The sequence below is a fragment of the Plectropomus leopardus genome, chromosome 20, assembly GCF_026936395.1.
Source record: "Plectropomus leopardus strain MGB_pleo_1.0 chromosome 20, ASM2693639v1, whole genome shotgun sequence".
In the NCBI taxonomy this organism is placed as follows: Eukaryota; Metazoa; Chordata; class Actinopteri; order Perciformes; family Serranidae; genus Plectropomus; species Plectropomus leopardus.
The window spans coordinates 12,508,634-12,533,215 of NC_142195.1; the positions used below are offsets into that span (position 1 = coordinate 12,508,634).

The 24,582-nt window shown below is 38.9% G+C and overlaps 1 protein-coding gene and 1 long non-coding RNA gene across 3 annotated transcripts in view; both read left to right on the top strand.

Annotated features, from left to right (window-relative positions):
- Positions 1 to 24,582, top strand: part of LOC148186187 (uncharacterized) — a 181,950-nt gene that overhangs the window by 91,344 nt on the left and 66,024 nt on the right. The window contains exon 3 of one of the 2 annotated variants that reach the window (XR_015775166.1): positions 1,166 to 1,435. The exons of the other annotated variant lie outside the window; for it this stretch is intronic. This is a non-coding gene — a long non-coding RNA (uncharacterized LOC148186187). Of the gene's footprint in view, positions 1 to 1,165; positions 1,436 to 24,582 lie in introns of those variants that run through there. 2 annotated transcript variants of the gene reach the window in all.
- On the top strand, positions 5,462 to 6,463 carry LOC121959705 (myosin light chain 3). Its single transcript, XM_042509165.2, has one exon. It carries the CDS (start codon positions 5,565 to 5,567, stop codon positions 6,171 to 6,173), a length of 609 nt encoding a protein of 202 aa, XP_042365099.1. The 5' UTR covers positions 5,462 to 5,564; the 3' UTR covers positions 6,174 to 6,463.

The window sequence follows — 24,582 nt, forward strand, 5'->3', positions numbered from 1 at the left end:
GAAGTGGCAGCTGTAGAGGAGGAAGCGCTAATGTTTGGGCATTAAATACCCCACTGTCAACACATAATTGAATCTTGATGGGCAACTCCTAGGTGTTTATAGCTATTTTCAACATATTGATTCCATGAATTCAGAGTATTTTACAAAAAAAATACAGTAGCTAGCTCTTTATGTGAAGCAGCAGACCTTTTTGATTGGATTGGGCATTTTTCAAGGACGAACAAAATCGTCTCCATTTAAAATGATTTTTTGTTGTTGTTGTTGTTGTTGTCTCACACAGAAGAGAATCCATAATATTAGTATTCTGATCATTACAAGAAGTGGGTGAAATAATTCCACGCACAACGCAGCCAATGGGGCTCCAACAGAAGGAAGAAAGGACTCAGGTCTGCCTCCCTTTTTAGCAAGTTAACAAAACACCAAATCTCTAAAGTCTGAGTCACACTCTGTCAGGGCTAAAGGAGGAATGTAACCGCTGTCTCAATCACTCTCTTTTATTAGCCCGGACCAGACCAGTGGTCTGCCTGCCCTCATTCCCACTGTTATCTCAGGGATTAAGGGCTTGCTGTCTTTGACCATCCTCTCTTCGCTTGGTCACACAGATATAAACAAACACTCTGAAGACCACCACAAAAACACAGGCATGGAAGCACACAGTTGCCCACACATGACTTTACCATGGAGTTAGAAATGGATTGACTGACTTTAGGTGGGGATTTGGGCTCTCATCTCAGAATAGTGGTTAGTATACAGACAGTGTTGTTTCAAGGGGAAAAAAAGTGTCCCATCCTTTTTGACCTGTTGAGGGCAGGAGAATTGAACCACGAGCTTACTACCACAGCCATGACATAATCGCCTTTTTATTTTAATATTTAAGGTTCCCCAGGAGGTAAACCGGGAGGATAAAAGTTGAATTTGCAGGTTGTAAAACCAAAACAATGGGTTTAAAGAGAACGCAGAGCTCCATAGAGCTTGTAGGTTTAGGAATAATTCTCTGTTGGTTCATCACATGGAGTAATTTCTTTTATATTCCACATAGTGATTTTACATATTGTAAATATAAAAAAAAATACTTGTGTACTTTTAAAAACAAGGAGCTATCCTTGTTTTTAGAAGTACACAAGTATTAACGTAGTAGTAACGGTTTGCTTTTGTTGACGTGTAGCTTTGCTTGGGCGTCCTGGAACATTAACAGCAGATACAGGAGGATACCGAGAGTGTAGAAGTCCCCTGACGAAGCAGCGATATGTAACGACTTGGGACGAAAACGTGTTGTCATAGCTACATCAAGAAGAGTTAAACAAGTATTACATCTTCCTCCTTATTACCATGGAAAATAGCAGGAAATTTGGAAAAGTAACGATAGTTTGGTTGACAGATTTTCATGAGGACATGAATTATCATTGTCCAAATCAATGTTCTTTTGTATTATCTCTGTAAGGCTACATGCAGCGGAAAAGTTGCTATTGTTACTTTTACAGTAAAGACAACAGAATATAAACTTTTGTCAAACTTGTTTGGCTTTGCAACGGTAACCAAGGACTCAGGATGCGTCAGCAGGCCTGACAGTATTGGTGACAATGAAAATCCATAAAGAGTACAACAGCATCAAAGGATCAGTATCTAGTGAGTATTCGTTACTATGGAAATCCATATAGAGCACTATAAAATTAAACTGCTAGTATTTAGTAAGGAATGCAAGACTAGACAAGACATTTTCACATCTGAAAGAGACTGAACAGTGAATGTGTTCACGTATCCTATAATTATGTGCACATGAGGCAAAGCTTGATTTTTGTCATATCCCTCTATAGATGATAATTCCGTCATCAAGGTTTCGATCAATGTCTGCTGTCTGTGCAATTGTGCTATCAACTCCTTGACATTCCCATGAGTCCCTGTTTCATCTTTGTAGACTTCATCCTTGGTATAAATCAAAAGAGCACGATTTGGTTTATGCATGCATGGACATTTGTATTTCAACACCGTAACACTGCCATGCACTGTCACTCCTGCAGGTTAGCTTCTTCGTCTTATAGCCAGTTAGGGAACACAAGAGCGACAGGCAATATTCAATCTCATCTTCAGTTTTGACAGGTATCAGCATTTCAGTTTTGCCATGTGCACCATTTTTTATAATCATTATGATTGTTTTTCTTATTAAATCTATGTCACTCAAGTTGAAGATGTGCATTTCAATAGCAGACTGTGATCAGAAACCCGCCGTTTACGTCTCAATCTACCAAATGATTTAAACCTGATCATAAAAAGAACTCATAGTGAGTGATTAGTGATTTGAAAGCTTTTGAAATAACAGAAAATCAATATCTATATGGGTTTTTGAAGATCTGAGATAAAATGGCTCTCTTCAATATGTACAGACAGCTGATCATAGGGACCAATAAAATTACCACTTCGACTTCAGACGCTGAAAGCAGCAATCATCTGGTTCAATCACTGCAATAGCAGAGTACTGATTGAAGCCTTGTTTCCGGGAAGTTTTGAAGGAAAACAAGAACAATAACAAGTCTGTCCTTTCCTGACCCATCCAGTCGCCACCATAGCTGATTGACGGCTTGATAAAGCGTCTCCTACAGAGTTTCCATCAGCTACTCAAGCCACAAAACTGAATTTGCAAAGGTTTGTTTATTTGCAATTCTTTGATGTCATATTATTCATACTTGTCCATTTTACCTTTGCTGAAATTTGAAGATGCAAATCTTAACCCCTAATTTCCACCAGATCTGTGTGCGGTCCGGCCCCGCTCCGTCACGGCAGACGGAGCAAATAGATTACACTCTAGTTTATGTGTTAATTTCCACTGGCTCCGCTGCATTGTGGATTGACTCTGTCTCAGCTCCAGCAGTCCAGAGGCTTGTGGATCAGATACGAAAGGCTCCTATTTCTGTCGGACGCCAGATGAAAACATCCGGTTACTTTTCAGAATAAAACACTCTATAATAAAACATCAAAATGAGCGGATCCAGGCCTGTATTAACAGGTCAGAGGTTTTCGGAGGTCATTACCGGCAATATAGACGAGGAGAAGCTAATTTGGGAGGTAGAAAAACACAAAATTATTTATGACACCCCACATTATTTTATAAGGACAACCATAGAATGGAAATGGTGTGGGGCAACTTATTGGGAATTATGGGAGTAAATCAACATCACTATAATTAATCCACAGAGTGAATGGAGTTATTACTTCTTCTTCTGTACTGATATAATGCGCATGATTCTGTAATAACCGCGGGAACTCCTCGGTCTCGCCACTCCAGCTGATCTGGCAGTGCTGCGCCGTGCCGGACTCAAAACACAACTGGTGGGGATTGAAGGATGACGGAGCACGGAGCAAAACCGCAGCAGAGCGGTAATGTAATGCACATGCAAGTGGTGAAGGTACGGGGGAATAGTACAACATTAATAGTAAGTAGCTGGACTGTCTAATAATTTATTTTTATTCAGTAATGGCCATGATGGAAACACCTTGAATTTTGTATATATGGTCTTTCGGTATAGACATTCGATTCAGCCCCTGTTACAAGTCCTACTCTTTGTTTTTGTCTGACACACATGTGCACTTACCCGCACACACGTACACACCGAAAGACGACAAATTAGTTGTCAGTTTTACTAGCCATATGACCTCAAAAGCTAAGAGAGGGGAGATAATGATCTTAGGCTAAGGACAACTATACAAACACACACACACACATCTACACACTACTCTGCCCAAGGACTTCAAGCTCGAGATTGACGGATCAAGGGGGACTGGCATGTAGATACAGAAGGGCAAATATGATTATCCCATGACAGGCTTTAGCTGTCTTAAACTGAGTTGATAAACTGTGATGCATGCATAAATTAAAGTTGCTATGATTAAGATTGTGTGACAGAACTGCACATCCTATATACACCCTCTCTCCCATAAATGAAATGAATGCTTTGTTGGTTAATGTATCATTCACTGAAGGGTATTACAGAGCAGTCATCTACATAAAGCGGTGTGACGTATTACGTATTTATGAACCAGACACATAATGGAATTGCCTTGCTTGCTTTCACCTTGTAACCGTGCAGCCTTTACTTTACATAGAGGTGGGCACAGTAACACACAGGCAGTGGATGCATTGGAACCACACAGGAAGCTACTGGTCAAAGTAAATACCCGGTATCTATAGTTAATTGTAAATTGTGTTCAAGTTGGGGAAGGCTTTTTTTTGCGCCATTGGTCGAAAATCCCATTTAACCTTTTCGCATATTTCATAATTTAAATGGTCTGAGAGAAAACTATACAACTGTACTTCCTCTTGTCTCTGTTTCACACTCAGTAAAATCAAGCCCAGACTCAGAATCAGACTCTCGCAGGATATTTCAGAGTGCAGATGCATGTGCACAACCCAGATGGTGAATTCAGTGGTGAAAATCAGGTACAAAAAGTTGCTATTCAAACATTCAAACCCTATTTTCAATTTCTGCCATTTCCTGCCAATTTTAAACAACAAAATAAGCATATAGGTTAAAATTTACATTTCTTTTCTATTTTATTATAGAGTGATCTATTTTTTAAATGACTTGACCACTTGAATCAGGCACCTGCGGCAGACAGCATAGATGTAGTCTTACTGCAATTGATACTGGACCTGGATGTATTTGTGACATGTAACAGCTTTACTGGTTGACCTTTCCAGCACATCCGTCTTTAATAAAACATTGATTAAGAGTCCCTTAAGGATCTGTTTGAGCGTGCCAGGTTTGTAAATATGGTGAAACACTCTAAGCTACTCCGTATAAGGAGGGAGAATGCAAGCTATCATTTATTTGGGAAATGAGAAATTGCCAAAATCCCTGAACGTATCATTGAGCACTGATACTATCCAAACACATCTTTCATTGAAAAATAAAATGTTTGGCAGACCTTCTGTCTCTTAAATCTATAAAGCCATAGCATACAGTGTGAGGCAGATTTAATCCATTTCCCTCAAGCTATCTATCATGCTATTGTCCCAAAAGAGAATACCCTGCTCTTTAAAAAATAATACATGATATTAAGTCCCCAAGTGTGCTGATCCATACTGGGACCTCTGACTTGAAACAATTAACTCTTTGTAAGTTTGTTACTACATTGGTCTTTAAAAAAAACATTGTCCCAGAAAGCAGTGATTCCCGGACTTTGAGCAGTTAGCAAGCAAAGCTATTTTTGGTCCCTCTCCCTCATGGGCTGAAACATTGTGCTGTGATCCCTTTGTCCATCAGAGAGACAGAACATTTTCAGCCTAATGCAACTGGACCCTCGCTAATGACAGCGAATAGCCCTGTTGGCTGGATGGCAGCAGCTGAGAACAATACTTAATGTTGACATCACTTGCTATGGGAATCTATTTCAGGTTTCTTCCTTTTATAGTGTGCTGTTGGAAATTGCTATCTTGCTCCCTAGACAAAGCACATATAAAAGCTTTGAAAGAGGAGGTTGCCCTCTGTGCTTGGGAATCACTTCCAATCCCTTCAGACTCTTGCTTGTTTCTCAGCAAGTAGCAGCTCACCTCTAAATCCCTTAACAACATGGCACCAAAGAAGATTGAACCAAAGAAACCTGAGCCCAAAAAGCCAGAGCCTAAGAAAGATGCGGCTCCAGCTGCTAAACCAACTCCACCTCCAGAGCCGCTGCCCGAGCCGCCCAAGGAGCCCCCTTTTGACCCTAAAAGCATCACTCTTGAGTACTCCGCCGACCAGATCGAGGAGTTCAAGGAGGCCTTCACCTTGTTCGACCGCACACCGACTGGAGAAATGAAGATCACGTACGCGCAGTGCGGAGACGTGATGCGGGCTCTGGGCCAGAATCCAACCAACGCAGATGTGCTCAAAGTGCTTGGGAAACCTCGGCCAGAGGACATGAGCACTAAAATGGTGGACTTTGAGACCTTCTTGCCAATGCTGCAGCACATCTCCCGTGCAAAAGATCAAGGCAACTTTGAGGATTTTGTGGAGGGGCTCAGGGTTTTTGACAAAGAAGGCAACGGCACCATCATGGGAGCTGAGCTGCGTCATGTGCTGGCAACACTGGGAGAGAGGATGACGGAAGATGAGGTGGACAGACTGATGGCGGGACAGGAGGATGCCAATGGGTGTATCAACTATGCCTCCTTTGTTAAGCATATTCTCTCCGGGTGAAAGGGACATTCAGCCATAAAGACTTAACCTCTGTTTACTCCACTTTTTGCATCTTTGCTAAGCATATGCCAATTCAGAGGTGAGCATGTCACTTAGTCTTTGACCGTATTTTGGTGTCAAGAGCAGCAGTTAATGTTCAATGAGAAAATGTTGGCCTCGAGACTTATGATTAGTTCTTTTTAATAAACACTCTGAAATATAATGAAACTCCGCAGAGATAATATGGACGTCCATAAGCCAAAAAAAAAAAAAAAAAAAACCTCCATTAATAAAGGAAATATAATTACAAACTGCCTCCCAAATGTCATTTCAGTATACGCAACATTTACATTTGAAGAGGAAATGATGATTCATGCAGGATTGCTGATAAAAGTGCTCATTTTATGTCTATTCAACTTTTCACATCAACTGTGTTAATGTGATTAGGGGGGAAGTATTGTTGGGAGACGAAAAACAAATAGGATTTGGCTCCATCTGAAAATAGAACAGATTTGATTCTATTCTACTTTACACAAAGAGTGTTTGAATGAGCGTGCTTGTCATTGTGCTTGAGGGGCAGCTGCTGTGGATCAAGATATACTCCCACATGCTGGAATTGCACACACACACACACACATGCACGCACAGCACACACACACACACACACGCACACACACACACACAGGCAGTTCCCTTTGACAACTACAAGACAGGTGCTCCAAGGACAAGCCCTCACCTCTGTTGCATTGGCTGACAGAATGATTTGTGTTGGCTTTTTAAAGCAAAAGTTTTAAACTAGCGTTATCACATCCAGTGAACAGTGTATAAATATTATGTTTAAGTCTTAAAGGGATAGTTGAGATTTTTTGAAGTGGGATTATATGGGGTAGATATTTATAGACAGCATATTACATAGTGAATGTCAGTCGGGACACCCCTAGTTTGGAGAAGCAGGCTGGAGTCCAACTGGGGAGCTAAGCACTATACTGCTGTGGATGTATTTTAGCCACCTAAATTAAGGTCCACCTAGAAAAATATTGGCTTAAGTCTGTGGTATATTGAGAGTATTTTCACTGCTTTATCTTAATGTCCAAGAGGGTAGCCGTCATATCGCTCTCTTCAGAGCCAGACTGAGAAAAACAGTAATTTGACATCGCTCAACACAGGAGCTGCTGGTCTGCTGCTGCATTAATCACGTAGTGTGTTAGTGTTATTGTGTGACTTTTGCATTTAAAAAGGGTTAGTTAGGATTCACCTCAGTCGCATCACAAAGAAAAGGGATCGTGAGAAAAAAACGAATAGATCAAAGCAGCGGCCTCTTGTGATCAGAGAGCTAAAATGAATGTTCTTCTCAATGCAGTCTGGTGGCTTTGACGAGAACATTGAAAGGGAACTGAAGCTGTTAATTGCTTTCTGTCTGTCTGAAGGAAAGGTAAACCAATAAAAACACTCTCAATATAGCACGCAATTAAACTGATATTGGACTTTTTTAGGTGTAACATTTTTTAGGTGGCTAAAATACGCTTTGTTGCTGACCCCCATCCACAGCGGTACATTGCTTAGTTTCCCTTTCAGACAGGGGGACATGCTGACTGTCATCTATTTTGTGAAGTACACTGACTATGGATAAGTACATACAACCCCGCCTCAAAAAACCCAAACTACTCCTTTAAGAGTTTCATTTTTCATTATTTATTTATTTAAATGCACTGCACTTTTTATGTAAGTCCTCATCTGTAAGAATATGGCCTCAACACACCACTTTAAAGGGGAATGCCACCAAAATTAAGAATTACAATATGTTATTTCCATGACCGAGGAGAGTTCAATCAAAATTTGTAAGCATTAGCTGATGTCTTTCAAAGCCAGAAACCAGAGAAGTAAGTCTCAAACTTATGGTGTCATAGGGCAAAGAGTTGAGAGGTGCTCCATAGACAATGAATGGGAGCCTGGTTTTGTTGACCCATGGAATAGTTGGTTTCTTGGTTGGCTCCAGACTGTATACCCTATGATGTCATAAATTTAAGTTTAATCACGCTGCTTTTTGAGTATGGACGAGAGTTGTTCATTTTTACTAATACTTTGGACTGTCTTAGACCATAGGCATAACATGTATGGATTCTGAAAATGGTTGGGGTTCCCCTTTAACATATCAGTACAGTAACTTATGCCTCATTCACTTTAACAGTGGAAAGGACATATCCACATTATATTAAAAGCTTTTAAAGTCACATTTAGTGATTTTTGACCACTAGGTTACAAAAGGACCCATGAATTACAGTAGATTGCTACATGCTACAGTTTTTTTTCCAGAGTCAATGGCGCTCTTTGGCTCGCTATCGTTTTGCACTGAATAGGAGCATACATTCGGGTTGTCCAAGTTCATGGAATGGAAACGGCTGGCCGTGATTCGAAGGTTTTGTGAGAGCTGTTGAAACTCAACCACATGGACCAGTGAGCTGAAAGCAGTTAGAAGCTTTAATAAAAAAAAAAGGAAAGCTGAGTGTTTTCACTCTCAGTGAAGTTGACAGTGCTGCAAACCCACATCACGAGGAGTCTCTTTTTCAATGTCAAAATCAGACACAGAGTTGTAAAGAAAAGTTACAAGGTTGTTTGTGCAGTTCGAAATTTGAAGTTTAAAAGCAACTGAACCACATCTGTTTTTGCAACTTGCATTTCTCAATTCAGACACTTCCTAACAGTATTCACATTTGTGGTGCAATGCCAGACCATGCAATACAACTCAATCATGCAACGTAACCATTGCATCTCTACCATGGAGAGGTGACCATGAAGTTCAGCTGATATTGTAACTCCCTTTCTGGAGTCACATTTGTTCATTATAGAAATTTTAGCTTTGACACCTAAGAATTACCCTTAAACTAGCTGTTGTTTTTTTTTTTTTCTTCTTTAATTACTTTTTTTTACTGTATATATGCACCACTGGAAAGGGAAGATATGAACCCTTCCTGGACTGATAACAGTTGCTGAATACAATTTGCATATGAACTCAGAGCGTGAGAAACAGTCTGAGGAAATGAAATTATTAGCTGCTCTAAACAAACAAAAACAAAAAGGCATCTCTTCTGTGAGGTATTCGTTTAGCCCAGTTCAAGCTATCAGATTTATTTGGTGCATCAGTTTGGAGCAGTGAATCATTACATTTCAAATATAAACACAATTTTCTACAGGATGGTCCGTGGCACAGTGAAGCTCTACGTGCGCTGCTGTGCTTGGGAAACATTTTGCCTTGTTAAAAGTTTCACTACACAATCCTGGAGACGGAAGGCCTGAACTTAATGAATTAGCTAGATCAATTAAACAAAGACTGGATCAAACATTACAGGTAGGGGCAAAGTGGGTCTCACTTTCAGTCTGGGAGTAAATGTCACTAGATGCAAGAAGTCAATAAAACCCAACTCAGAACCAAGAAAAACAAATAAAACTAATAACAAATCAACTAAAACAGTTTAGTTTCTGAAATAAAAACAACTAACATGATTTGAACATTTGAACATGAAGTCAGACCACTGGTAACCTATAGAAAACCTGAACTATATACTGCGATCTGCCTCTTTGTCTCCTCCTGACCTTGTCTCATTATCACTGTGCTGACAGCTCCAGGGCTGCACAAATGATATTAAAAATACATTCATAGCAAACTTCACAGTGGATTACAGAAGCACACAGTTCATAGAACCAGCCTGACCTCCGTCAATAGCAGCATTTTTTACTCTGATAACTACTGCAAAAATAAGCCATACCTCAATGGCTCAGTTCTGTATACACTGAACTTTGCTAATTTATTTTGTCACATCTGTTGATTTTAACTTCACCGATTCTGTTTCATGCATTCCGATAGTTAAGATGGGCCGCTAGTGATGAAATCAAAATGTAAAAAAGGGCTAAACATATTTCAAATATCACAGCTAAATTGTTTCAATTCAATTTAGTACTTGATATTTACCAGCCCAGTTTCCAGAAGAAAATGTTGACTTTGTATATTTCTGCAAATCTTAAAATCATTGAATATATGTTTCATATATAGCATATCAGCGTTTCTAAATAGATGTAATGTATGAACTGTCTTTGTCTTTCTGAGGTGAAGGGGACGGTGGATAGTGTGTCACTTACGGCCGTGACCCACCAAGCCGACAGTCGGCCATCCGTCCATGTTGGGCCGATGGTTAGCGTCCGCAACCCTCGTCACCGCAGTGTGTCTGGCACCGTTGGCCCTTGTTGACCCTCGTCTGCTTTGTTTCCACCAATTGAGCATGTCTGCGGCTCTGGAGCCCATCGGTGAATGTATGAACAAACAAAACTGTTATATGAGGAAAGATTGCTTTTCTTTTGCCATGGAGCTCTTTAGCAGAAACGTTTCCCAGTGTTTTGTGTTTGCTCACTGTTGCGCGGTAAATATGCTTCATTCTTTCAATGTTAGATTGTGTTGTTTATATGCTTAACTGGCTAACTAGTGTCATGATGGTTTCCTTTTTTGAATGATGACTACAGAGGGCCTGTGGTATGGAGGGATATCTCCTCTCATGCAGCTGCAGAAAGTTTGTGCTGGTTGACCATCAGTTTAGTGTGTCTGTGTGAGACTTTTCGGCCGAGGCATGGTGACATGAGATAACACAGTGGGGGGGGTTCATCGATTATAGTTATGTGATGTTGTTTGAGTGTGTCTGGGCCTATAGGCAAAACGCCTGCCAAGGTACACACCACTGTTTGAGACCAACAAAAGCAACTCTTTTGATTTAGCCAGATTTTTCTGTTTTTGCAGCGGCTCTTAAGGCACCAAACATGGGTGATTTGTAGCAAACAGTCACTGTTTTTCCAATGGGGATGGTGCCTTGAAAGGCATTTGTTTTTTACCAAGACATCAATTTTTTTCACAGCTGGGATTGTGACCAAAAAAGGGTTGTTTTTTTAGCAGAGACAGGGTATTTTAAACTAAAACACAATCTTTCTTTATAAGCCTAAACCTTACCACACATTAACCATGTTGCTGTTAAAATGTTAAGTTTCAACTTGTCTGTTATACGCAAATGTGACATATCTGTGGTTGCAGAAACATCCAATGCCATTTTTTTTTGTGACTGGGTAGCATTTGCCCCCCTGCATGAAATATATCTATTATATATTTTAATACACTTACAGGCTGCTCTTATATGCAAACAAGGCACTTTCCACCCTGTTCATTACCCTTTTTTGCCTATTTTAAAGACAGCACTGTACTTCAGCAGTTTTGACTACAATCATGCATGCACCTACTGTAGATTACTGTGGGGTGACACATAACCAGTGTGTGTGTTGTGAAGACAGCCTGCGAGCGCACTAGCCTGTCAGCTCTGCCTGCAGCAAGGCTCAGTGTTGTTGGCTCACAGTGCCGCAGCTGATTACATTACTTTTTACTTTTCATTTTGTACTGTAAGTCAGCATAAAATCATCAACATATTATACATCCCCTGTATCCAATATGTATATGCATAATGTATGTTATAGTATTTTCACTTAAGACCGATTTACATTTACATGAAACTGCTGGAGTAATTTCTTCACCCCCCGTGGAAGGAACGTAGCTGTTGCGCTGATGAAAGCTAATAGGGACCAAATAACAAAAACAAATGACCAATTTTCTGTCACCTATGTATATAGTGTTTATAATTAAACGTGTGCAATAAAAGCCCTGCAGCAAAGGACTGATTTGCCACTAAAGGCCCGATTTTACATCAGATATGCACATAAAGTGATAATCATTAAGGTTAAATTAACAATATAAAGGTGAAGTTTACAATCGGTCATTTTTCAAATGAATTAACAATTGGATCTGAATGTGTGATAGCACTTTAAATACACATGTTTCGTACCTATTTTTGGCTTACTGTAGAAGGAGTAGAAAGATGCAGCTAAATAGGCAGAAGTGGCACTTACTCTATGCAGCTGTCAAGTACATGCAAAGGAGGTTCTAAGTGCACTGGGCATCCAGCTCCATACCCGGTTGAGAGCCAGCCAGTAATTTAGACCCATCGTGATTAATCAGCAGCTGTTAGCTTTAAAGTCCTTTGTCAAATATGTGGGTCTGTTGGCTGAGTGCACCCACCAGCTTGTGTACATAAGTTTTAATTTTCCTTGTGCAGAGCATTTTCTCTACAAATGATGGACACCACATGATAAATGTTTATTGAGTGTGCGGAGAGGTGATGCCTCTATTGTGATTTTCATAGCCATTCTTTCGGCAATTGTTGTTGTTTTAGATTGCATTATATTAAAATGTCAGACATACAAACTGCTCTCTGCATGGCTCTAACAGCCCAGGTGGCAGCATAAACCACCACAGTACCCACACACACCCGCACAGAAATATCAAGTGGCAGTATTTTGTGTCATTTAAAGTGGCAATTTGTGAGATCCTCATATTTTGCCAAGGGCAACAAGCGCTGCTCGGTGCCAAGCAGTTATTGCCGTAGCAATCTTGCACTGTACCTTATTTTGGGTGTCAAAATGTCTAATGAGTACTGAGTTGTCTCTTAACTTGAATTTTAATTTTCTGTGCTGGTCTTGTCATTGTTGTTTTTCCTCTGCCACGGAGGCATCACACTCCGTTGTGGAAAAGGATTTTTCATGAGAAAGATAACAGGGAATAAAAACCTTTCATGAGCTGCAGATTGTCACTTGAGCATTCATTGATAACAGCAAATAGTGGAACAGGCATTTATCTTTTCTTCTGCTATATTCTGGGAACAGGAGAATTGTCATTTCAGATTTTTTTTTCATGTACAGTTTAACACTGTTTAGCTCAGCATTTACAAATTACCATGAGAATAATGACAAATATGAATGGCAACCTTGATTATAAAACAACCGGGAGTCAACGAAGTTGTGCCAAGGTCAAAGTCAGCCAGCATCATTTGTTGGCAGCCTCTCATTTCTTATGGGAAGCAACAAATTCACTGCTTTCTATTAAGGATACATGATCTCATTTCAATATTACATTTACTGACAGCATTTTGAATTACAGGAGCAGGTCTATAATGCAAAATTTCTTCAATTCATGCTATTTGTGCTAATTTTTATATTTGCACCATCTGCCTGCTAATTACTCAAAGTGCGCTAAACTTGAGAAAGTTGAAAATCTTTCATTTGTGTAGCACTGTGTCATAAAAGCTATCAGTATTGAGATTTAGCTAAGTTTCACTTGACCTTACCAAGAATTAGAAATGTAGGACAAACTTACCGTTGCCGTCTGTATGCACCCAGAGCTCCAGGGCTCAACACCAGGACTGTACAGAGACACAAACAAAACAGGAGAGGGCTTAAAAAAATGTAATTGAAGATATATGGTAAATTCTAAAAAAAAAAAAAAAAAAAAAAAAAAAAGAATTTGTGACTTGTGTAAGCAATTTTATTGAATTGCATCTTATCAAAAAGCTCAGAGTAATATAAGTTGGTCTTTTATTCTGAAAGGTAAAAAATGGTGGAAGCGGTTATGTGCTGCTGTAGAAAATATGAAGTATAATTAAGAATGTTGCCATCCTGGTACACGCGAGCCTCCGTGTTCACTGTCGTCAATTTACTTGAGCTGTTGGTTGTACTTCAACGAATCAAGTTGACACTAAAATGAGCTGCTTTTAAGGAGCCTTACATAATAAATAAGTCGGTTAAATATAGGCAATTTATACCAGCCATACCATGATTATTTAAAACCAGATATTTACCTTTTCGATCCACACGGGCTAAATGTCGGTTCATTGGCAGACTTACAGGTCCCACATGATTTGCAGTCTTTTTCCCCGTAGGTGCTAATGAATAAAAACGAGTTGACCTTGGTATGTATGTCTTTACTTGCAATTGAAAACTGTTAGAAATCAATATAGTTAAACGTTTTTGGATGTGTGCACCATCAACTAATTCTCTTGAGATAATCCCTTGAGATAGCTTTTGAAAATAGTACCCATACTCCCACATGCAACAAATTATGTTGCAGATATCCAAAACTTTGTATACTGTTACCATGGAAATCAGAAGCCCCTGAAGGGCTCATAGTGTCATTGTGATGCACAACACCACCAAGCTTGTTAGCACTAATGACATTAGAGTGCATGTGTCCTGTTGACTGATGACAGTTAAGTAATCACACTGATGCTGTGCTTAAAAGAAATTACAGCTAAGATATGTAATGCACCACTTCTTTGGTTAGGGCTGATTTTGCCCATAAATTATAGTAGTATTCTCTCCAGAAGCTTTGGAGCCCTTAAAAGAAAACAATTAGATGGATTAATCAAACACCTGGTATTCTCTTGGGGCAAGTGCACATGGAATTGAGGTGTTAAGCACATCAGTTAAACATTTTATAATTATTTGTTGCAATTATCTTTTTGAAATCACAACGCGCAGGTTATAAATGGTGTGAAAGTAGCAGAGGGAGGAGGAAAAAATGTGTTCCGTGAGCAAAAATAAAAGCTCCTTCATCTACGACAAATTTAGTTTTGATGGTAACACCAGTCAAAATACTGTGACAATCTGATAGCTAAGGATCGAAATTTTAAAACGGTGTGAAAACAAAAGCAAATTTTAAGGGTTTTGTTTCAGACATTTCATTTTTTTTTTAGTTGTTTTTTGAAACACATCGTTTGAATGATAACAGAACAAGAAGTTGTAACACACCTGAATCACATTGTCATTACTGTCTGCTGCGCTTTGATAAGCCTTTTGCACAATGTCCTTTACAGCATATGACAGGCAAAGCAAAGCCTCTGTATAATAAACAGCCTCACAACTGCTTTATTGCCGTTCACTCAACACATGCTGTGTCCAGGGATCAATACTTCTTCACCTTGTGCAGTATAGATGCCAGATTAGATGCAGCTCCAAGGGCAATAATGAGGAGAGTCTGAACTAGCTGTTCACAAACATGCGAGTCTGTAACATTTAAACTCCTCTCTGTGAGAGACATAAAGGCCAGGTACCTGCCACCACTGGCAGAAATATGCATACAAAGAGTTACAAAAAAAAAAACAAAGGAAATTATTATTAGCAATAAGTTCTAACTTATAATGATATAATATATGATAAGACTTAATAAATCTATTTTATTCTCACTGAATGTGAGAATCTACTGAGAATGCTACAGAGTTCATTTTTTGTTAAATACAGTTTAACTATGAATAAAAAAATAAAAAATTCTATTGGATTGTGTAATTTTCTCATAAAAAGGGAAAGTTTTCCCTTAGCGCAGAATATTGAATACTTGAAAAACATAATTCACACCCTGGCTCTCCTCAGGGCGCGAAAATAAAAGTTGGAAAGTAACTGACAGACAAGTCTCGCTAAGCCAGACCTATCACCACGCTTTGTTTTAACGCTGTGCCAGCACTGAAAAAAGTTCTGGCTGAACCCAAGTCTGCACTGAGGGAAAAAAAGCAGTTTTCAAAAACAGATAAGAGGCCTTCTTAAAATGAATAAAACACCAATTTGATTGATATTCTTTTGAGTACACGATAAGAAAAAAAAAACATTTCTGAAGTTTTAAAACTTTGACATATTTTATTAAAACAACCAAAACCAGTTTGACTGATATTCCCTGGCTTGCACACACACACACACGCACTCACACACAAGAAAATTGTGACTTTTTTAAAAAAAAATGAATGAAAACAGAGATATCTTTTTCTTGCAAATGAATCCTTTCTGGGTTATTTGTAATTCTTTAAACCAATCACAGTCATCTTGGGCTTTGCTACATCCGTGATGCAGTGCTGTGACTTTGCAAAATAGGGCAGCCCAGTTTCTAGAAGAAAATGTTGGCATCGTGTGCTTCTGCAAAACAGGTATGCTACATTTGTGTGTTTCATGTTTCTAAAGTGATGTAGTATCGACGCTGACTTTGTTATTGGGAGGTGAAGGGAGATGGTGGATGATGTGTCACCTTAGTGAGACGCCTGCCAGCTGCACACCATCGTTTAAGACGGACAACAAAACAGGTTTTTATTTAGCGAGCCACTGCTGTGTTTGAAGTGGCTTTTTAGCAACCAAATGGGTGCTTTTTAGCAACCCGTCATTGTGTTTCCATGGGGTGTAATGCAACAAAGAGCTGTTATTTTTTACTGAGACATTTCTGCATTTTCTACAAGGATAGTGCCCTGAAAAGCAGTTTTATTTTACACAACATTGTTGAATTTTCAGCTGGGATAGTGCCAACAAAAGTGGTTGTCTTAAAGGAGAAATCACTGTGATTCCAGTGGGGGTTGTGCCACTAACTGGTTATTTAAAGCCAGAGCATCTTTTCTTAGCAATAACAAAGTGTAACAGAATCATCAAAACATAAAGAAGTTTTGAATTTCAACTTATCTGTTAAATTAAAGTGGACAAATATATCCTTGGTACGCAGATAGGTGCGATGCTAACATTTTTTTTCTGGGAGTTTTGCGGGAGATTGTAGAAAGGATGGAGAATACTGGCATCCATACAGTATATATTTAGTGAGAATAGAACTTTGGCTTATAGGGCAATGTTTTGCATTTTGTAAAAATCCCTAAAAACTTTGGGCCAGTGTTCTTCCTCTGTGCTTTGGATTGTATTGTGTTTTGGAGTTCTCTCAGATTTCCCTAATGGTTTCCCAAAATATGTCTTAATTAGAGTGTCTCATTGCATTATAGGATGTTGAGAGGCAACAGAGAACATAATCACCAACCTCATTTGTCTTATTAAAAGTTCTGAAGTTAACTCTTGAGTTTCAGAGAGAAAGCTGCAGTAAAGTTAGCGTGGAAACATAACTCAGGTCCTCACTGGTTCATCACGCCATTATGTCTTGGGAATGTATTAGGATGCTTAATGAACCTGTTTGCCATCTTGTAGGCAGCGGCCCATGGCCATTTATTCTAATTCCACACTGTACTTCTTATAATTAAAAAAAAACAGCATTCTAATGGTTAACATTCAGGTTTTTATTAGTTATTTGCACACTACAGACTAAACAGGTCCATTATAGCGTTACTTTAATGCTTTGTAGATATATCAAGCCCCAGAACAGAGACTCTGCTGTGTTTCACCTTTAGAAAAAAAATCCTTCATTTGACATTTATTATTCTGGCTGGCCTATAAATAAAAATAATTTCTTAGTGAGGACAAAGTTTTTCTGCCAGTTACATGTCTGCCCATAGGGAAGGTGAGCCCTTGCCTAAACCCCCAGAGATGTCTCCTTTGCCATCCTCAGCAGCATGAGGCTATTATTTTTCTGTAGTCTGCGCTCCTCGACAAGGAGTCAAGCTGACAGTCATGCTAGAACTGAAAACCTCAGCAACTCCTATCAGGAGAAAACAAGCAAAATACAAATCTGACTTGTAGGTCTGAAGTTCTTCTATAAAACATATCGATTCAAATGCTGCTCTTATTGCTTTATTCTTTCGAGCCATTGATACTGTTATTGAATAGCATGTTGCAGAAAGATAGAGGCAGAACAGAGAGAGACTTCAACAGCATGTTATTAAAATCCCTAGTTGGATTCTTAACAATTGGATGCAGTCTGAAAAATGCAGTAAAATAGCTGCCAGCAAATTTTCTTTCTTTCTTTTTTTTTGTAGAAAATGGTGTAAAATAATTGGTCTTACACATTCAGAGGAAAGTTTTGGATGTAACACTCACACTAAACTCACTTCAGACAATATAACATATCTTACAGCACTAATTAGACCTTCGTTACGCAAATACTTGGGTCAATTTAAGTCTGAAGTGTTGTTAATTTTTGGTATAGTTACTAAACTGTAATTGCTTGAGTATATTATCAGTTTAATGCTATAAAACTTACAATATCATCTGCATGTCACTTTAAAGTAAAAAAAAAAAAAAAAAAAAGTCCATTATTATGGAGTCCACACGTTTTCAAAAAAATTCTGAGACATTACATGAACAATTACTTAAAGATGATTTTTGCCTCTCCAGGGGCCATCATGCGTGGAAATGTGGATTTAATATATTTTTGCATTTCTGGAAAAAAGGCAGTTGGAAAGCTATATTTGACAAGCTAAACACTGGATAGAAATGTTAATCGGCTGCCTGTTGGCAAGTCACGGTGATTGGACCTATTCATTTCCGATTTCATTTAATTGTAAGGATGCTACCAAACCAATTTTTCTGTGTTTGTATGTGGGTGTGCATAAATCAACGCAGATATCATTTTCCAAACTGCCATGTTGTGAAACCTTTTCTAAAAGATCTGAATGTGTCTGTGTTGGGGGGCTGCATAGAAACACCCCCGCCTCCTTGTAAAAACAATTTTGTAGTTTACAAAGTAGCACTTCTCTGGATGTGTACACAGAAAATTAAAAAAAAATCACACTAAACAGGGAAACATGCTGAAGCCATGTGCTCTTAACATCCATGTCAATCACAGGGAATTAAGTCATTTGGCTGAACATCATATTGATGTCATGTAGTTCTAGAGGGAGACACTTAATGTAAATCCATGTCCTGAGGTCTAATCCTAATTGAGTGTTCTAGACAGTGTTTTCCTTATTTTTGCCGTAACTGAGAAACCATTGTGGGGATTACAGACACAGCCTCTGGCCAAAACATCTAAGTAGCACTAAGAGGAAACACTTTCTTACATTTCTCATTAAATATTGCAAATTTACTTAGCTTCAAGTCTGCTTTGAATTGCATCTTGAAACTGTCTGAACACTTTTTTTTTACTTCCTCTTTTTTCTTTTTTGTCACACGTGCAGCCTATCAGTGTACACTTTAACTCTCGACCCCAGACAACTACCCGCTGAACCTGTGTCAGACAATTTAAGAAAACGTTTTTAAAGCAAATGAAGAAATACCAAAGTAATTATTTCAGGGAGGGAAATTAATTAATCCGCTGAAGTAGTTAGGCTTCATTACCGCAAAGAGGATGCTGATTTTTTCCCCCTCCTTTTCCATGTGGAATTAATTTCTTTTGATCTGTAAGCTTTCTGAAAAATACATTTAATATCAGCATCTGTCGTAGCCAAGGGGGATTCCAAAAAACTTTCAACTGTTGAGTCTTAGCCAAACATCGACGTTTGTGATGAAGTGATTTGACTGAGAAACAGCCTTTGAACATATTTGCAGTGGATAGACACACTAGGTGGATTAAGTGAGAAATGAATGACAGCAGCTGTTGCAGAGACAGAGTGGACAGATGACAGATGTCCCCCAAGCTGAAAACCATTTCAATCACACCTGAGTCCATTTACACTGCTTAACCACCAAGCAAGGCCTCACACTATCTGCAGTAACAGTTTGATTTATTGGGGAAATCGGTTTGCACTATTGCAGGCAAGGGTTACTAAACAGGCATGTGTATGGAGGGCCATTTGGCTCTCCACTACGATCAAAATGTCTCAGAAAGCAGATACATCAGTACTCATGGGCTTATTTTATTCTTAAGATGTGTTTGTGTCCCAAATTGAGCAATACTGCCACAGAAAGAGGAAGCGCCACTGATTGGCCTCATCAAGGTATAAGTCATGACAAATGTTGTTGAGCATTATTCTCATCAAGCATGCGTTTTTAACAGTATATTAATATGCTTAGATTCTGCAACATTATCTTTATATAGTTTCTAGATTAAACTGTAAATTTTGTGCCCCCCAACTAGGGGTGCCTCTAGAAATTTTTCACAGAGGTAGACAGTTCGGGTTACTGAAAATTTTGAGGTGGCACACCAAAACCAAAAGCCATAACTGAATTTCAGTGATTCTTTAATGCTGTTGAATTATGCAGGCTAGTTAAAGAAAAAAACAGATGTAGATGTAGCTACCATAATGTCACTTACTGGTTTTTAGACTGCAGTTTCAAAGCCTCAAGCTTTGCATTTCTGCCACCTGCATTTTAATTTTTTGGAGCCAGAAGTGAGCATATTTGGGTGAGGAGCTGGAGCTGGTGCAGTGGAGTAAGGGGTGTATCTGACTTAAAGACAGCCTGTCACAGTAGCCCCAGACCCTAAATGTGCATATCTTTGTGCAAACAGTTTTTTTTTGTTTTTTTTTTATTGTCCGTAGATATTTTAATTTCTCCCGTAAAGTTCAACATTTTAACATGGGGGTCTATGAGGGTTTACCCTGTTTTAAAGCCAGCCTCAAGTGGCCATCTGATGATCTGTGGTTTTTCTGCCCTTCCTAATTGGCTTCATTTTTCACCTAATAAACCCAACATGTACTGGGAGTTAGCCTACTCAAATGTATAAGCATTACACAGTGGCCTTCAATCATTTTTCGATTATTTGTGCAAGGGAGTCATGGCCCCACCAGGCCACCCCTTGGCAACGCCACTGCCCCCAACTCAATTGTAAAGCATCATCCCTGTTCAAGTATCTCATCTAAACTGTCAAATACATGAAAATTTTAATTTATTTACAAATACCAGCTATAAAAAAAGGTTATTGCAGTGATATGATGTATTCCCATTGGCAAAAATTAGCTCTATCCATTTTAAAATAACACAGTGAAATGTAGAAAAATGAACACTTGGTTACTCCACTCTTGGTCAGCGTTTGTATGTCATTCTCTGAGAAGGCCAATGTATATCAAAAAGGTCATTTTATCTGAAATGTCAAGTACAAGTCTAAGTGAAGCTGACATGGCCACTGTGATCACATTTGGCCACAGTGCTAGTGAAAGTGTGGATAATGGAGTCTCATGTCCTTCCACTGAGTGTGAAGCGCTCCAACGCATAGTCCACATAATGGTATCCATACTTTAATGGTTCAATGGTGTGACAGCATGTTATTTTCTGACAACCAGGGGTGTCAGTCTGTTTGTCAGTGAAGGTCTGGATGGGCTTTCAGCAAATCAGAGTAGAAAATAGTAGGCCCATAGATAATAACTAGTATATTGCTGCTGTACTATATCTGATTGGATATGGATAGACAAGGACAGGGAGGTGACTTCCACTCCCTGTGCGAATTGTTCTTTATCTCATCTAAAGATGTATTTAGAGAAAAGGTGTGCCTTTGAAAGGGGTCAGTCAAAGCATTGTTGATTTGTGAACTAGAAAGCTTACAGTGCAAAAAATGGACCACAGCTCTTACATGTGAAGCAGAAAAAAGGGCGATCTGACAGCACTGCCAGCCAGCCAGAGCATGGGGTCACTGTAGCTTGTAGAATTGAACACCGCAGACAATTATTCCTTGAATGAAGGCTAGAAGTCATCCAATTCTTCAAAGTCTGCAAACAATGGGCTGCCCCATTCTTTACCTGTCCACCAAAAGTGATGAGGCGTGCCTTGCTTAACTCCATAGCAATTTATTAGGCACTCCAGTTAGTGGATGAGATACTTGTTTTAAATAGCAGCCACCTTTATTGATGCCGACAGTCACAAATTGTATCATTTCATTTGTATTAATACATCAAGTCAGAAGCATGATATCAAATTTAAAAAAAAAAGAAGAAAAAAAGATTAAACTAGCTAAAAGTGTAAAACTTTGGCCCAGTTATTTGCTACATAGCACACAATGTCTGCTGTTTACTGTGATTTAGATATAATTTATAATTAGACTCGCAACTACCTCTACATAATGAATTAAGGTCTTACCATTTAGTTGATTAAATCCCTACAGCCATTTAAAAGCTGGAATACGTCCTCCTCCAGGCTGCTGAAATATAAGCTGCAACAGGCACAGGTTAGTTGACTCAGTCTGCACAGTTTCCCAGATTTTTTAAATACAAATCATCAGGAGTATTTGGAGATGGCAACACAGGGACTTATTGGACATGCACAGTTTACTCAGTGTATACCACCAGTAACCAGTGTGCCCATGTATCCATGAAAAATCTTAAGAAAATGAAAAAATGCTACAACACTGCTGAACTGAGGACCACCTGTTCCCACCAATCTTGTCCCCAGATTCTAATTAAAAAAAGCAAGAGGTTATTGAACAGCTGTGTTTATCATCATTTTCATTTAATTAGAAAAAAAAAGAAAAAGTAATGTGTAAAGTACTTTACAGTAATCTTGATAAAAGGTAGAGTTAGGGCAGTATAGAGTATGTCTGAAGTTGCACATCATGAAGATACCTAAGTATAATTCTGAGGTCCTTGGATCTAAGTTGGCTACATGATTAAGGAACTTTTTGCAACTACTGATACTTTTTTTGACACACACCTGCACATTACATTTACATCTATCAAACCAATGCAGTGTTAGATTGATCATTTGAAATTACTTTATGTGGAAAGTTCGATAAAATGATCACACAAATAGAACATCCCTGGAGTCCTGGCATCACTGTGCAGCCAGGTCACCGGAAGAAAATGTTGGAATTGCATGTTTCTATAAATAACTAATGTTACATTTTTACATTTCATAAGTATCATATCAACATTTCTAAAGTGATGTAGTTCAGATTACATGTGTACAATCTTTTTGTCTAAACTTAACCGCACATTAATCACAGCTTTGTTACAACATAATTTAAACATAAATTCATGTTAAGTTTCAACATTTATGCTACATCCTGTATGCTAATACAAATGGGACATCAACTGTGGTTTGTAGAAATGTGCAATGCCAAAATTGATTCTGAGGATTGGGTTGCACCATGACGTTTCCTAGCAGCAGACTCCAGAAAGTCAGGCTTTTCTAATGCACTGTTCGTACATATACTTACAAAACTTAATGCGCCATAATTCATAATTCAATTCGTTGGAGTGGTTGATAGGTCACAAAACACATGCGTTTCCCCCAAGAGACTGATGTTAGGAACCTTTTGAAACGAAGTGAACTTTGAGTTATTTTAAGGTGCGTCGTCACCACGTTTTTTTTCTCTAAATCACATTAACTTAACTTGCCTTAACCTGGCCATATTTATTTTCCTAAACCTAACCTAAAGTAACTTTACTTACCTTAATTTAACCCATGTAATTTTACATTAAGTATTGAACAGCATTTGTGGGGCTGTAACTCATTAGATATCATACAGACCATTGTATGTGCATTTTGTTAGGATATTATCCAAACCCTTGTACGAGGATACTTTAAGGAAGTCATTATGCCTGGCTAGGGAATAGTCCTGGACATATCTTGCAATTTGCAGTTGTTTTAGCAGCTTTTGTAAAAAATATAAGAGATTGATAAGTGAGCTTTAGAAGTTCAAATGGCCCAGTTTTGTTACATTTGCACAGAGCCAGACTAGCTCTTTTTCCCTGCTTTCAGTCTTGGCTGTAGTTTCATATTTAAGGCAGATATGACCATCGTTTGACTTTCAGCAGAAAAGCAAATAACCTTTTTTTCCTCCCAAATTTCCCCGAAATGTAATTCAAAAAAACATTCATGTCTGCATGATTTTTCCTCTCAGGAGAAGATCTGGACTCAATATCAACCTGTCAGTACATCATGCTGGGGAGAGAACCGCTTCCATAAAGGGATAAGAGGAGCTGATATGATTGTTGCTCTAACACACCCGCAGATACGTAATGTATGATAATGTATTCTTCCTAATTCCAAACCATTACCAAGCGCCCTGTGAGTGCTGGATGCCCTCAGCCAAAAATGTACCAAAAATCATTCTCTCCCCACTTCACACTCCCTGGTACTTTTTGCCATTTGCCATGACTCACATAGAAAAAAAGTCCTAAATGTACAGAATTTCATACAGGCTACGTCCTCGGTTGAACTCATTAGGCTCCAACATTGTTGAACACTGTAAGAGCAGTGCACTAAAAAGCAGCAGGGGATCCTGCACTGCTTGTTACATCTGTGTGGAACCTCAGCATGCTGCCGACAATCTCCAGGAATCCCCCGGCCTCCTGGAGTATAGAAAGCTCCCCATGGGTTAGAATTAAATGCTGTATAATATGCATATAGTATCGCATAACAATGTGCTGATAAAGTCCAATTTAAGTTTTTAGCAAAGGGGGGAATAGATAGCCTGCACCCATTCAAAGAAGCCTATAATGAAGTCTCAGAATGAAGAAATGCATTGGTAAAATGTATTATGTATAAAATGTATAAATGTTTAAAACAGAAGGTTTAATAATTAACCATGAGATGAAACCGTAATTCATTTTGCAATCAGTTCATTCCCCTTGCCTGCAGGTACACAGAGTTTGACAACTGTCCATCACCTGGACCCTATTAGTCCTATTACCAGCAAAATATGTATACATCCACCTGTGCAGGGAAGGAAAAAACAGTCAATTTTGTCTGACCTTGTACTAAACGAAGGCCTCCCAATTTAACTTTGGATAAGCATACTTTTTTTGGCATTGCCTGTCAATTGCAGACTCCAAATATGCTCCAGTTAGCCAGATTGTGGTTGTCACTGTCCTTGGCAAGAGGGCAAAAAAGAACCATCAATGATTAATACTTTTTTTGTGACATGGGTTATTTTCGTAGCTCTGACCATCATTCCTGCAGGCTATGCTGATATTTCACTAACTGGCTTGAGAGGTGAGATCCATGGATCTAT